The sequence below is a fragment of the Trachurus japonicus genome, chromosome 19 (assembly GCF_045865225.1).
Source record: "Trachurus japonicus isolate A0001 chromosome 19, Traja_1.0".
Lineage (NCBI taxonomy): Eukaryota > Metazoa > Chordata > Actinopteri > Carangiformes > Carangidae > Trachurus > Trachurus japonicus.
The window spans coordinates 1,841,431-1,854,905 of record NC_140925.1 but is presented as its reverse complement, the minus strand read 5'-3'; the positions used below and the strand labels follow the sequence as shown (position 1 = coordinate 1,854,905).

The 13,475-nt window shown below is 42.5% G+C and overlaps 1 protein-coding gene across 1 annotated transcript in view; it reads right to left on the bottom strand.

Annotated features, from left to right (window-relative positions):
* LOC146967113 (uncharacterized) overlaps positions 1-13,475 on the bottom strand; it is a 33,102-nt gene that overhangs the window by 2,640 nt on the left and 16,987 nt on the right. Inside the window, exons 10-14 of the mRNA XM_085762174.1 lie at positions 9,356-9,451; positions 8,298-8,412; positions 7,124-7,207; positions 6,927-7,013; positions 6,542-6,667 (exon numbers count right to left, since the gene is read on the bottom strand). Of these exons, the coding sequence (XP_085618300.1) occupies positions 6,542-6,667; positions 6,927-7,013; positions 7,124-7,207; positions 8,298-8,412; positions 9,356-9,451 (508 nt within the window). The remainder of the gene's footprint in view (positions 1-6,541; positions 6,668-6,926; positions 7,014-7,123; positions 7,208-8,297; positions 8,413-9,355; positions 9,452-13,475) is intronic.

Sequence of the window (13,475 nt, the reverse complement as noted above, 5' to 3'; positions counted from 1 at the left end):
ACAGCTGCTCACTGACGTTTCCACACAATGTGACTAGAATAAACTAAACTACAGTGAATGAACCAAAGAGCCAAATACATCTTCATCTGTTCATCTATATCCAATCATATATATATATAATATGATTATTAATAATCCACTCTATTTATTGAAAGCCCTATTAGTGATGTAATAATAAACTGATCATAATAATCAATTGATTTGCTGACAAAGGGAAAAACAGAGACATGAAAACATCTGGAAACTTTCACCATTCGCTGGTGAAGACTGACACCTGGTGGTGGACGGTGGTACTGCAGCCTCTATGTGTGTCCGTGTGTGTGTTAAGGCATACAAAGTGCTGACCCCCCCTCGCTGGCCCCCGGAGCCTCGTTAGATGAATAATATCTTCTCATACCGCTTCATCAATTAACTCAATTATTAAAATGATGCAATAATTAAAAGAGGGGGGTCATTTAGACCAATTAATAATGATAAAGAGGCGTTCAAGTGTCATGTCATTGCGCAGTGAAAACTGTTCTTATCATTATCAGTCCTTAAATACTGAAAAATATAATCAATGATGATGAAAACGGCTAATTGATTCTGATGAGTCTGATGCTGCGTTCACGTGCAGCTCGGATGTTTGTGTTTCCTGACGTCTCACTCTTCAGACTTTGGTGCATTCAAGTGCTTCTAGGCAGCTGATAAATAATATTTGTCTGTGACTTTTAAATAATTTAAAGATACAACCGGATGTTAAAAGCTTTTTATGGATTAAAAATTGGCAAAACACTTAAGGAATGTGTGAATTCACACAGAGAAATTCATTTTTCCAATTATTCCTCTATCGCATGAACTCAGCACAAATTGCTAATAAAGTGAATGTAACGTAACGGCCTTTAGCTTCATGATGATGAACCGGTTGAAGCCGGTTGAGGTCCGGGTGAAGGTCGACCTGAGTGATGTCATCGCCGGCGGTTTGAGCTGAAGTGAAGTGAAGCACCTCAGCTAATGTAAAATTAAAGAGTCGTCCATTAGGGTTAATTTTAGCGTCGCTAACGAGCCTCTGGACTTCAGCGGGCTCAGCTCAGTGTGAAGGAGAAGAAGGTGTGATGACCTGCAATGAATCATGGGTAACACGGCGCAGACAGCTGGTCCAGGATTTTATCATTTATTATTATAAATTGACGTCGGTCTGAGAGTTTCAGCTCCTCATGATCTGATCTGTTTGTTCAATATCTAATTTCTAATTAATTAATTTAATCTAAAACAGATTTGGAAACAAACCGACGTCACCGTGAGCTCCAGTTACCAACAGGGACGAGATGCCTTCAAGGTGTTTGGGGGAAAAGGATGTTTACATTGATGTAATGCTTCGTTCGAGTCAAGTTTTTCTTCAAAGTGTTGGAACAAAAACAAGTCGGACCGGGGCAAACTTAAGATTCAAAGTGCTCGTATGTTGTATTTTTATTTTTATTTTATTTTTTCTGTCCGTGTGCTGTTTTACCTACTTTATTTTCCCCATTTTTGTAGTTTGTCATGTGAGCGTCTTATGTGGGATAAAATAAAAATATATACTTTTTAAATAAAAAGATTCAAAGTGCTTCATTGAGGCATAAAAACATCACAAAGGACAGAAAATCAATTTAAAAAAGAACGTTTCAATGTATTTTGGCATTTAACTCTTTGACTGCCAGCCATTCTCACAGCAGCTTCCTCCAGCTTGCCAGGCATTTTCCAGCTTTTTGACTGATTTCCGTAGACCCACCATAATATTATGTACTGTTACTACATACACATTCAACCCATCAAAGGAAAGAAGAGGGTCTCTAGTTTCCAGCAAAAAAACCTGTTTGTTTCTATCTTGTTCCAGTCTTGTGAAATTGACGGTTGAATATAGGTTAGTTTAGCCCAAAATGCCATTTTGGCACCAAAATCTTGAGAAAAAGAGGTTTTTGTGTCGGCTGTCATTTTCAGGTGAACCAGTACAATTGGCTCCTTTATATTTTGCTTTAGTGATGCCTCAACATCTGTACAGTTGTTATCTTGTAAACAACAACTAAATCAACACTGACAAATGACTTTTGATGACAATAGACAAAATATTTAGCTACTGACACACACTTCTGCAGCCTTTTTTCTTTCTTTTCTTTGAGTTACAACTTTTTCTTTCCTTTTTTTTAGTGTGTGTGCGTACGTGACGTGTGCGTGTGTATACGTGTGTGCATACGTGTGTGTGTGTGTGTGTCTGTGTGTGTGTGTGTGTGTGTGCGCGCGCGCGCGCGGATCAGTTCGACAGGTTTTTGTAGCCGAAACACGGCGCTTTAGATCAGATCCAGCTTCCTCTGGTCAGCAGGCAGCGGTCTCACTCACTCTCTCTGTCTCACACACATCTACACACACACAGCCGACAGCTCTGGCTGACGCCCCCTGAACTCACAGCCACAGACATGTGCGCTCACAACAGAGTACAGACACTCCCACCACGTTTACCTCTCGTCACGTTCGCCGGCGCCGTCCGTTCCTCATCCACACTACTGTAGATCGCGGGGTTTTCAAGCTGCTATCTGAGTGATTTCTCGCAAAATCTGGCGACTTTCCAAACGCTCTTGACGACTAACGACGAGCGATCGACGGGGTTGTTGTTACTAACGTTTGTGCTTTGTATCACGGAGCTGCACGGAGCTTCGACGAGCTGCCGAGCCGCCATGAGCCCCGCCGCCGCCCCCTCAGCTCTCACCGGCGGCCAGAGTGTCACGGAGCGGCGCCGCTGCAGTCAGACACCCGCTCCGCTCCGTGAGGGGGGGGGGGAATACGCTATATTTTTTACATCTCTCAATCCAAATGTGTTTTTCTGCACTTTATTTTGATGATACAAGTCTGATCTTCACAGAGGAGTAGGGCAAGACATTCAGCATGGCGTTGCCATTAAAAAAACGCTAAGACGAGTTATCTCGTCTTTGGCAGACTACGCTTGGATTCGCTAAGACGAGATAACTCGTCTTTGGCAGTGAAAGAGTTAAATGCATTTTACTTGATGTTTTACCGTTGGTTCTGCATGGCCGCATATTGTTGTTTGACGTCAGACGACTGATTCTCTGTGAAGTCTGGGGAGATTTTTTTTTTCCCGGTTGAAAAGATCCGAGTTCCGACTGCACAAGAGTTTAGTTAACTGGGAAAACTTGAGTATTTTGTTTTTGTCATTCTCATCTCAGCCACTCGGGGGCGCTAGTCTTGTCTGTAACAACATCTACTGTATGTCCCGTCTGTCCGTCCCGGGTGAGGGATCCCTCCTCTGTTGCTCACCCTTTCTCCTGGTTTTCCCTGTTAAAAGGGTTTTTCTATGGAGTTTTTCCTCAGTGGATGTGAGGGTCTAAGGACAGAGGATGTTGTTATGATGGGATGTAAAGCCCTTTGAGACAAACTGGTGGTAAAAAACGGGCTATACAGATAAAATTGCCTTGCCTTGCCTTGCCTAGAGCTGATTTATGAGTTTAGGGGATTTGATCTTTCGCCTCTTGTGGCTGAAATGAGTTCAACGAAGACAAAAACAAATCCTCTCCAGAGTTTTTCCACAGAGCGTCTTGTGTTTTCTTAAAAAACAACAAAGTACGAATGAAAATTAAAGTAAGAAACAACCACAACAACAAGAGGCCTTGTCTGATACGGTCTAAACTATAAGAAAAATGACACGACACCAACACACACAAACACACACACACACACACACACAGCAGTGGGATGTGAAGCTGTTTCGCCCCCTAGTGGCCAAAATAAAAACTGCTTTTAGGAGATAAATGAAAGACAGAGCAGAAACTGGACGAGGAAGATGAAAAATAAGTTTCTACTGTACCAGGCGGTGTCACTGAAGTACAGGACGAGTGTTTCCACTCCTGGTCGGGCAGAGACGAGAGACGAGAGGACAGAGGACAGAGGACAGAGGGAGGACGTTACAGGAGAACAACAAACAGCAGAGAAGAAAAACAACACGTCTGTCAGAGCAAGAGGATGGACGGAGACACGAGACGAGGAAGAGGAGGAGGAAGGAGGAGGGAGGGAAGGAGGTTGATGATGATGTCACACCTAGCTGAGCTCTGATTGGTTGAAGAGCTCCTTCAGTCGTGGACAGTAATCCTGAGACTGAACTAAAAGATGTGTGTCGTCAAACAGAAATGATAAAAAAATATATAAAAACTACACAGTTTTAATTGTTAATTATCATTATCATTATCATATACACTGATGTTGATGTTATTTTTTATTATTATTATCATTAGTATTATACAGATATATACTGACTGAAGAGTTGTTTTAGAGGTAAATACAGAGACTGCTTGATGAAAAACTGTCCCTGAAGGCAACACGCATCAGCGGTTTTGCATGAATTTCCCTCTAAAACAACTCTGTGTGGTAACGTTGTGTTATTATCTCATAGCGTGGTGAATGTGCAGCTCACAACTTGTCCACCAGAGCGTTGTGGAGTTGTTGGATTGTGTATTTGATGAGTTTGATGAGGGAAACCAAGAAATCCCATAATGAGCCTCCATAGCGTAGCTCTGAGCAGCTCACGGCTCTGCTCCGCCGTTCTAAAAACAGCTTGCACTGACAATTAAAGGTAACGAACCTACTGCTATGACTATAGGGATTATGGAAATGGGCCAATTTGCCAAAATGTTGAACTATCCCTTTAACTACACTGTAAAAATCTACATGATCTGGTTTTTCTCTGTTTGTTTCAGCTGTGATGAAGAGGACGTTGAGGGTGAGACGAAGAGAGAAGAGTCAGAGGGGTTTCCAGGTGATGGCAGCAGGGGTTAAGGTGGAATTACAGTAGGGGTCCATGGAGGGAAAGGGGGTGGGGGGGAGGAAGGGGAGGAAGGGGTGAGGTCACAGGTCACATGACTCACTTTTCCTAGCGAGGTGGGAGGGGATGCTGGGCCGCGGCCGGCCCCTGTACGGCCGGGAGCGCTGATACTGCCAGGGTGGAGAGAGGAAAGGAACAGGAGGGAAAGCCTGAGGAGAGAGAGAAGGAGGAGGGGGGGAGGGGGAGGAGGGGGGGGGGGGGAGGAGGAGGAAGAGGAGGACACAGGAAGACGAAGGTGAAAGAAAAAGATGGAGGGAGACGGACACAGAACACACACACACACACCTCGTCAGAAACGCAATATTTTTTTTCGTAGGATAGTTTCGGGAAAGTCTCGCCTTCCCCGCCTCTGATTGGCTGGATGAACTCTCCACCGATTGGTTGTTTGATTTGGCCGTGTAACGTCATCTCACAAAAGTGCTGCAGTAAACTAAAATATACACAAACTGAAATACTTAGTGTGTTCTGACGCCATGGCGTACAGTACGTAGCGGTTTGCGTTTTCGCCTGCGGTCACAGTGTGGTGAATCCGAGTTCGATCCCCGCTGGTTTCACATTCCGACCGAAAAATGTAGTTTTTAAATTTATATTCCAAGTTTACATTTTGAGTTTGAGTGAGAAGTGTAATTGTGCCATTGGTTGGGTTTAGGCAATGAAGAAAGGAGTTGGTTAAGTTTAGTAAAAAGAGCAGGTAGAGTGTAGACAGGCCAGATAAGTAGAGAGAGTCCAGTAAATCTAGGCACTAATCACACTAGATTGCAGACAGCCTGCGTTTCACAGCCGTTCCACAGCCAAAACAAACAACCAATCAGGCGAGAGCCCTTCTAGCCAATCAGAGTTGAAAATGGAGCCCATCTAGCCAATCAGAGGCGGGAAAGTCGGGAAAGGCGGGACTTTCCCGGACCTATCCTACGAAAAAAAACATTGCGTCAGAAACCTCGTCACGTCCCGTCGTCAACACCAGAGCAGCTGGTTGCATCGTCAGGACTACATTACCCACAAGTCTTTGCGCTCAGGCTCAAACAGCAAGGAGGTAAACTTGTGTAAACACACACACACACACACACACCTACAGCTTCACCAGCAGAGAGAGAGGAGACGTAAATAAACTGAGACAGAAGAAAAAGAGTTTCACAGTTTTTTTTTCTTTCTTTTTTTAATCCGTTCTGATTTGACGTCTCGACACAAAAACATTCACCATCTTCTTCTTCCTCCAACTCACTCAGTGCACCGTCACTAAACAATAACACACCTGTTGAAGTGTAGCTACGTTAAATACACATTTAGTTTCAGTCCATCAACTGGTCGGAAAAAAGCCGTTTATCTGGAACCAACCAACCTCTACAAAGGAGTATTCAAAAATCAAAAATCTGGCAAAAAAGTTTTGTTTGTTTTTTACGATGGATTTTTTTTTTGCCAGATGTTTTTTTTTTTTACGACATTTTTTTTTGCCAGAATTTTTTTTTTGATGCATCTTTTTTGAAATTTTATCTTATTTTTTTGCCAGAATTTTTTTGTCTTTTTTTGCTGGATTTTTTTTTTTTAAAGCAACGTGCCCAAACACTGATCACCAACAGACTGTGGTTCTGATCTCCTTCTACTGTCAATAAAGTTCATTTTGTTTGTCTGGTGTCTAAATTCTGTGTGTGTGTGTGTGTGTGTGTGTGTGTGTGTGTGTGTGTGTGTGTTACTCACAGTGTGCTCTTTCCAGGGAGTTTGTGAGGCCACACTCTCTCTCTCTGCCACGCTCGTCTGTGTGTGTCGATCCATCCTTCCTGTCGTCTCCTGGCAATGACACCTGGTGGTTGCCGTGGGGACAGTCTGCACACGCACACACACACACACACACACACAGGCACACAGTTATTTCTCCACTAAAACCTTCAGCTTCACCTGGAAGCAGCAGATCATCACCAGTTATTGTTACGGTTGTTAAACAGTTGCTACAGTTGTTGTCACGGTACCGACTGTCACATGTCTGCACGTTACCATGGTGATGTTAGCATGTTCAGGTATGCACACAGACACACACACACACACACACACACACACACACACACACAGTGACATAGACACAGACCAGCTGCAGTGTGAGTTGTGCGATGGTTCGGTCTCGGCTCCTCAGCTCCTCCCTGAGCTGCTGCACCTCCTGCAGCAGCGCCTGCACCTGCACACAGACACACACACACACACACACACACACACGGTGTAAACAAGGTTGTTTTTGCTGTTGCTATGGCGATCTCAGCCGTAACGACATAAAAGGTGGATGTGTACCTGCGTGTCAGAGCTGTGGGACGAGTCGTTGGTCTCAGGACTCAGAGTGTCTGTGGTCAGAGTGTCGTCGTCCATGTCCTCCTCCTGGGGAGAAAAAGGACAAAGACATGTATTATTATTATTATTATTATTATTATTATTATGCACAATGTTTCTTCTTCAGGTGCTATTATAAAGAACGATGGGAAACACATCTATATATAAACATGAGCCACCAATGGGCTTGCAGGTGTGTTGCTGTGTGATCCAATCCCATAATTAGGCTTAAGATTGTCTCCTTGTGCGTAAAGACAGGTAAAAATACTTTTTTAAATTAAATTAAATTAATAAATAGTTATTAAATTAAATTAATAACTACATATGAAAACATCACACATTACACATTATTTGATAGCCCATGAATATCTGTAGTAATAAATGGAAACAACATTCAAAGTCACAAGAAAAACGTCATAACATGGGGATAGATAAAAAAAACCTATGTATAGAATGTTAACATAAAAAAAAAAAAGCGCACTGCGTTAGAATAGAGAGGATCCAGAAACAGCGTAGAGGTGGTGACATTGAAAGAAAACTCCTTCAAAGGGAGACCTACTGGATCTACTCCCTCAATACCATGTCATCTAATGGCCTTAATGAGGACTTAGACATTAGGCCCTTTTTGTGAACTGGTATTTGGTGTCTAAAAATCTCCATATTAGTGTTCTTTAGACTTTGTGCATTTATTTTATTTCTGATTATTGACTATAATCTCATGTTTTTGTGTACATCTTTTTAACACTTGACCTGTGTGTCTGTGTATATTGTGTATTGTGTTTGTTAAGATTTATTGTACTTTCTTGACCTCTGGGCACACTAAGTGGCCTATAATTGGCTCACCTGAAGCCTATCCAACTAATGACAGAGGTGTAGTGTCATCAGGCCTTCAGCCTATAGACCCTATATGTATATGCCTGCCACTTGTCACGCCATTTGCCTGAGGAAGACCACATCGGTCACAAGTAGGCTATCCAATAAATGGGAGCTTAAATCAGTGTGCGGATATTCCCTTTTTTCTTTAGAATGCAAACATAGACATAAATGCATAAATAAAAAATGATCATTGAACACAGAAAACATGGATTTTCACGTTAAAACGCGGCGCCCTCGTCCTCGTGGCTCCGCCCCCTCTCACCTGCAGCAGCAGCCTCTGCAGGTGCTCCAGCTGCGAGCGCACGGCCGAGCAGTCGTCAGCCAGCTCCTCCACATCCAGACCCAGACCGGGACTACCAGGGGACAGACAGGGAGACCTGACAGGAGGAGAGACAGACAGCTGTTTAAAGGGATAGTTCAACATTTTGGCTAATTGGCTCATTTCTATAATCCCTATAGTCATAGCAGTAGGTTCGTTACCTTTAATTGTCGGTGCAAGCTGTTTTTAGAACGGCGGAGCAGAGCCGTGAGCTGCTCAGAGCTACGCTACGGAGGCTCATTATGGGATTTCTTGGTTTCCCTCATCAAACTCATCAAATACACAATCCAACAACTCCACAACGCTCTGGTGGACAAGTTGTGACCTGCACATTCACCACGCTATGAGATAATAACACAACGTTACCACACAGAGTTGTTTTAGAGGGAAATACAGAGACTGTTGATGAAAAAACTGTCCCTGAAGGCAACGTGCATCAGCGGTTTTGCATGAATTTCCCTCTAAAACAACTCTGTGTGGTAACGTTGTGTTATTATCTCATAGCGTGGTGAATGTGCAGCTCACAACTTGTCCACCAGAGCGTTGTGGAGTTGTTGGATTGTGTATTTGATGAGTTTGATGAGGGGAAACCAAGAAATCCCATAATGAGCCTCCGTAGCGTAGCTCTGAGCAGCTCACGGCTCTGCTCCGCCGTTCTAAAAATAGCTTGCACCGACAATTAAAGGTAACGAACCTACTGCTATGACTATAGGGATTATGGCAATGGGCTAATTTTGCCAAAATGTTGAGAACTATCCCTTTAAGGGACCAGCACAAAGCACCGTACATCTGAACGTCTCCTGGTGTCATATAAAAAACATATAAAAATGAGGCTCAGCGCTGATGAATCTCACATTCCTCTGCCTAAACTTTTAATAAATTTGGATAAAATATGAGAAGATGGTGAAGCTGCAGCAGCGGAGATGAGCCGACGGCCACATGCAACAAACCTTCAAGCGCTAATCTACGTAGTAGTGACCCGAGTTTTAATTCTGAATCACCTCGAAGGACAAAGGTCCAGAATCAGGTCACTGTCCCTGATCGTGTCTGTCCTCATGTTCCCCGGATCCTCAGTGAGCTTGTAACACTGGAAGTCGCTGAGGGGACGACAGAGAAGTCAACATCATGTCCAACATCACACACACACACACACACACCTGAGCTGACAGTAGGGATGTCACAATTACCTGTTTTCACAATTAATCGTGGTATTAAACGAAACATTTAATTAAAGGGACAACGAGGAGTTTCTATTTGGTTATAAAAAAGTCTCATATTAATGTGGATGAATCTCCGTTACCACTTGTTAATGGTCCATTTTAGATAAATCTATGGTTTTGTCTCTATGGTTATTTTGTTATTATTAGTGGTGGTGGAAATGCTGGTCAAGCCGACCAGCGTTTCTTTACTTTCGGTTTCGTTGTCCCTTTAAATCGTAAAGATTCCTAAATACCGTTACTTTCCCAAAAAGATGATGTTGGAATCTTATCAGCAGTTGTGCGCAAAAGTAAAGGTAAATGCACAGATACTGGTCCATTTAACTAACGTAACATTGAATTGGTAGGAATTTAAATGCTAGCGTGTCATTTTTAATAAAAAAAAAAAGCAAAACAAAACAAAAAACGATTAAAATAAACGCAAACATTTGGTATAGATGACAATTTATAACCTGAATATTTCAAACATTTCCCCTGGGGATTAAGAATTGCTCATATATTAATAGATACTTGAAATATTTTGTGTAAACAATGAGTAATGTAATTATATTTTGACTATATTTGATTTTACACATTCATAGTGTTGTGAAATTAATTAATGCATAATAATCGTGATAATCGTGATAATCGTAACACCGTGATTATTTCTCTGACAATAATCGTACCAAGAAAATGTATAACCGTGACATCACTAGCTGACAGGATTTCATATTTCATTACTCTGTATTCTTGTAAACCTGTGAGTGTGCGTGAACAGCAGCAAACACACACACACACACACACACACACACACACACTGACTCTGCTTTAATGAAGCCCCTCAGGTAAATGAAGGCTCACTTTAATGAGCAGGGAGTCGTCTGCTAATGCGAATGCTGTTTGACTGGGACTCACTAATAATGTCTTTGAAAACAGAACTGTAAATGTTTTTGACATTTCTTTCAGATGTGAAATGAGACGAGGTCTCTGCACCGAGCTCCTTCACTGCATCATTAAAACTGTGTAAATGCACAGTGGTCACTATGTTTCCATTCCATCCACACGTTTTTACAGTATTTGCATTAATGGGGACATTATGTTATGGAAATATCACTTTTTGAAGGCTCTTTAACATTAACTTAGGTGTTTGTTTTGTCTTCTGGCCCCAAAATGTGAGAATTGACAGAAAAAAATCTGTAATTTTCAGGCTCCTTAGGTTGAAATCCATGTGGGGCAGAATATGTCTCCTTTAAGCAAAACAAACTGACTCGATTCTTTCGTACTCCAGCACAAAAGACTAACTATTCAAATCAAACGTCCTGTGGAAAAAACTCAACTCTGGAGTTGTCCCTCTGTGGTTCCATTTTGGAAAGAGATTCTTGTGTCCAGGGGGAAAATGTATTTAAAAGATTTATTTTTAAGTCATGTGCCTCTGTGATCCAGATGGACTTGACCATAACTCTTACACAAAGCTGGATAAAGACCTATCTAGGGTGTTGTTAGTGGGATCTATAAAGGCTTTAATGCAGGGTTGCCAACTCTCACGCATCTGGCGTGTGTCACACGCTTTTAGGTCCTGTCTCACGCTCTCACGCCACTCCAACAATTCTCACGCCAAAATCAAGCGATTTGGCAAAAAAAAAAAAAAAAAAAAATTAAAGCAAGCTTGGCACTCATCAATAGGCTCTCTGATTGGTGTGCGCGATCCGCGTGTCGATTGGACGGTTGCTCAAGCCTGTGATCACAGCACAGTAGGACGGGGAGTTGTCGATCCGCGACACCCCCCTCCCCCCCCTCCACCAACAGCGGCACGGTGCTGAAGCCTGGACCCGACTTGGTCCGAATCCGATGGCCAAAAAAAAGAGGGAGAGAGCGAAGCCCGAGACACAACCTGACCTGACCGAGTTATGTTTTCAGACTGAACGCGGCTCGAACTGACGCCTGCGGTCGGGCTGGTTGGGCCAGTCCGCTGAAAACTATAAAATCAAGATGCAGACTGGGTAGCACAAAAGTACAGCCAGGCAGCTCAGTCCAGAGAGCAGAGGAGAGAGAGACAGCGCAGCAACAGGTGTGTGTGTGTGTGTACGTCTGTGTGTACGTGTGTGCGCAACTGCGCATGCATGCACGTGTGCCATACCTGCAAACTCCGAATGGGTATGTAGAATGTTTATTACAGAAGAGAAACACACATTTCAGGACCTGACTTGTATCATCAGGCTGTAGTAGAAGACTGAAAATCACAGGACATGTCTGTTCTGTCCTTTCATATATTAATAGGCTCAATAGGCTGGTCCAGGCCAAAAGCCACAGCTCCCCACTAGACCAGTTTCATACACTCCAGCCAATGATAGGAACCACAGATCTGCTTTTTTTCCCTGTTATCTGAAGCAAATGTTGTGTTTTCCCTTTATTTTCTTCTCAGAGTACACCAGAATGCTTCAAATACATGTTAAAATCACAATTTTTTCCTGGGGGGGTGCCCCCAGACCCCCCTAGAGGGATATACGTATTTTGTCACCTATTACACCTCTAGCCTACTCAGTTTGCAGGTATAATGTGTGTGTGTTTGTGTGTGTGCGTGTGTGTGTGTGTGTGAGAGAGAGAGTGTGTGAGTGTGTGAGTGAGTGTGTGAGTGAGAGAGAGAGAGAGACAGAGAGAAAAACTACAATAAACATAACTATTATTATTATAGACAACCCCCCCCCCCGCCAACAGAATCTCACTCCAGCCCAGGACCAAAAGTTGGCAACCCTGCTTTAATGTTTTAAGAAAGACAACAATAAATGAGTGGATTGATACCTTTTTTTTTTCTTTTGAAGAAAACTGGCCAAAATGGCTCAGCTACGCGTCGACTGTAAGACCTGTTATTTATATAGATGGCAAAGATAAGGTCAAACCCTTTAATAGAAAATGTTTTGTTATGTTATGTTATGTTATGCTATGCTAATGCTAATGCTATGCTATGCTATGCTATGCTATGTTATGTTATGTTATGTTATGTTATGTTATGTTATGTTATGTTATGCTAATGCTATGTTATGCTATGCTAATGTTATGCTATGTTATGTTATGTTATGTTATGTTATGTTATGCTAATGCTATGTTATGCTATGCTATGCTAATGTTATGCTATGTTATGTTATGTTATGTTATGTTATGTTATGTTATGTTATGTTATGCTAATGCTATGTTATGCTATGCTATGCTAATGTTATGCTATGCTATGTTATGTTATGTCGTGTTGTGTCGTGTCTTGTGCCGAGTTGGTGCATATGTGTGTGTTACTAAAAGGAGACGAATAAAAGGTAAATTAGAAAAACGAACAAACTAAATATTCTGTATAAATGAAGTATTAATAAAACCTCATATTCAGACTTCATCTAAAACTATTCGGCTCAAGCGACGGCTTCTTCCTCCTCTTCCTCCTCTGAGAAGCAGAGGTTATGACATCACCTCCTCCTGATCCAATCAGACTGTCCCACAATAATCTGCAGATTTACTTTCCCCTTTTTTGTGATAATAAACCGACACAAACATGGCTGCACATATTCATAAACAGAACCCGTTATTGACTTGACATTTGCCATCTTGTCAACTCTGAGGCGTCGGTGGATGAACGGGACGGGTCGCGTGTTGATAACATTCATGAAAGTGACAGAGAGAAGACGATGACTCTCTGACTCTCTGACCTTCCTATCCCTCCGCCACCGTCTCTTCAGCTGCTGGCAGCGCTACAACACTGTAATTAACAAGATGCCAGAGAGGCAGCAACGTCTCCACGGCGCCTTCTGGCACAAAGTAAACAGCAGTCATCTGAATTTAAACACATTTCAGCTGCAAAGAACTGGGAACTGGTTTGGGATCATTTATCATTTTGAGCTCAAGGTTCTTTACCGAGGCAGGAAGAAATAAGTGTAACTCCACG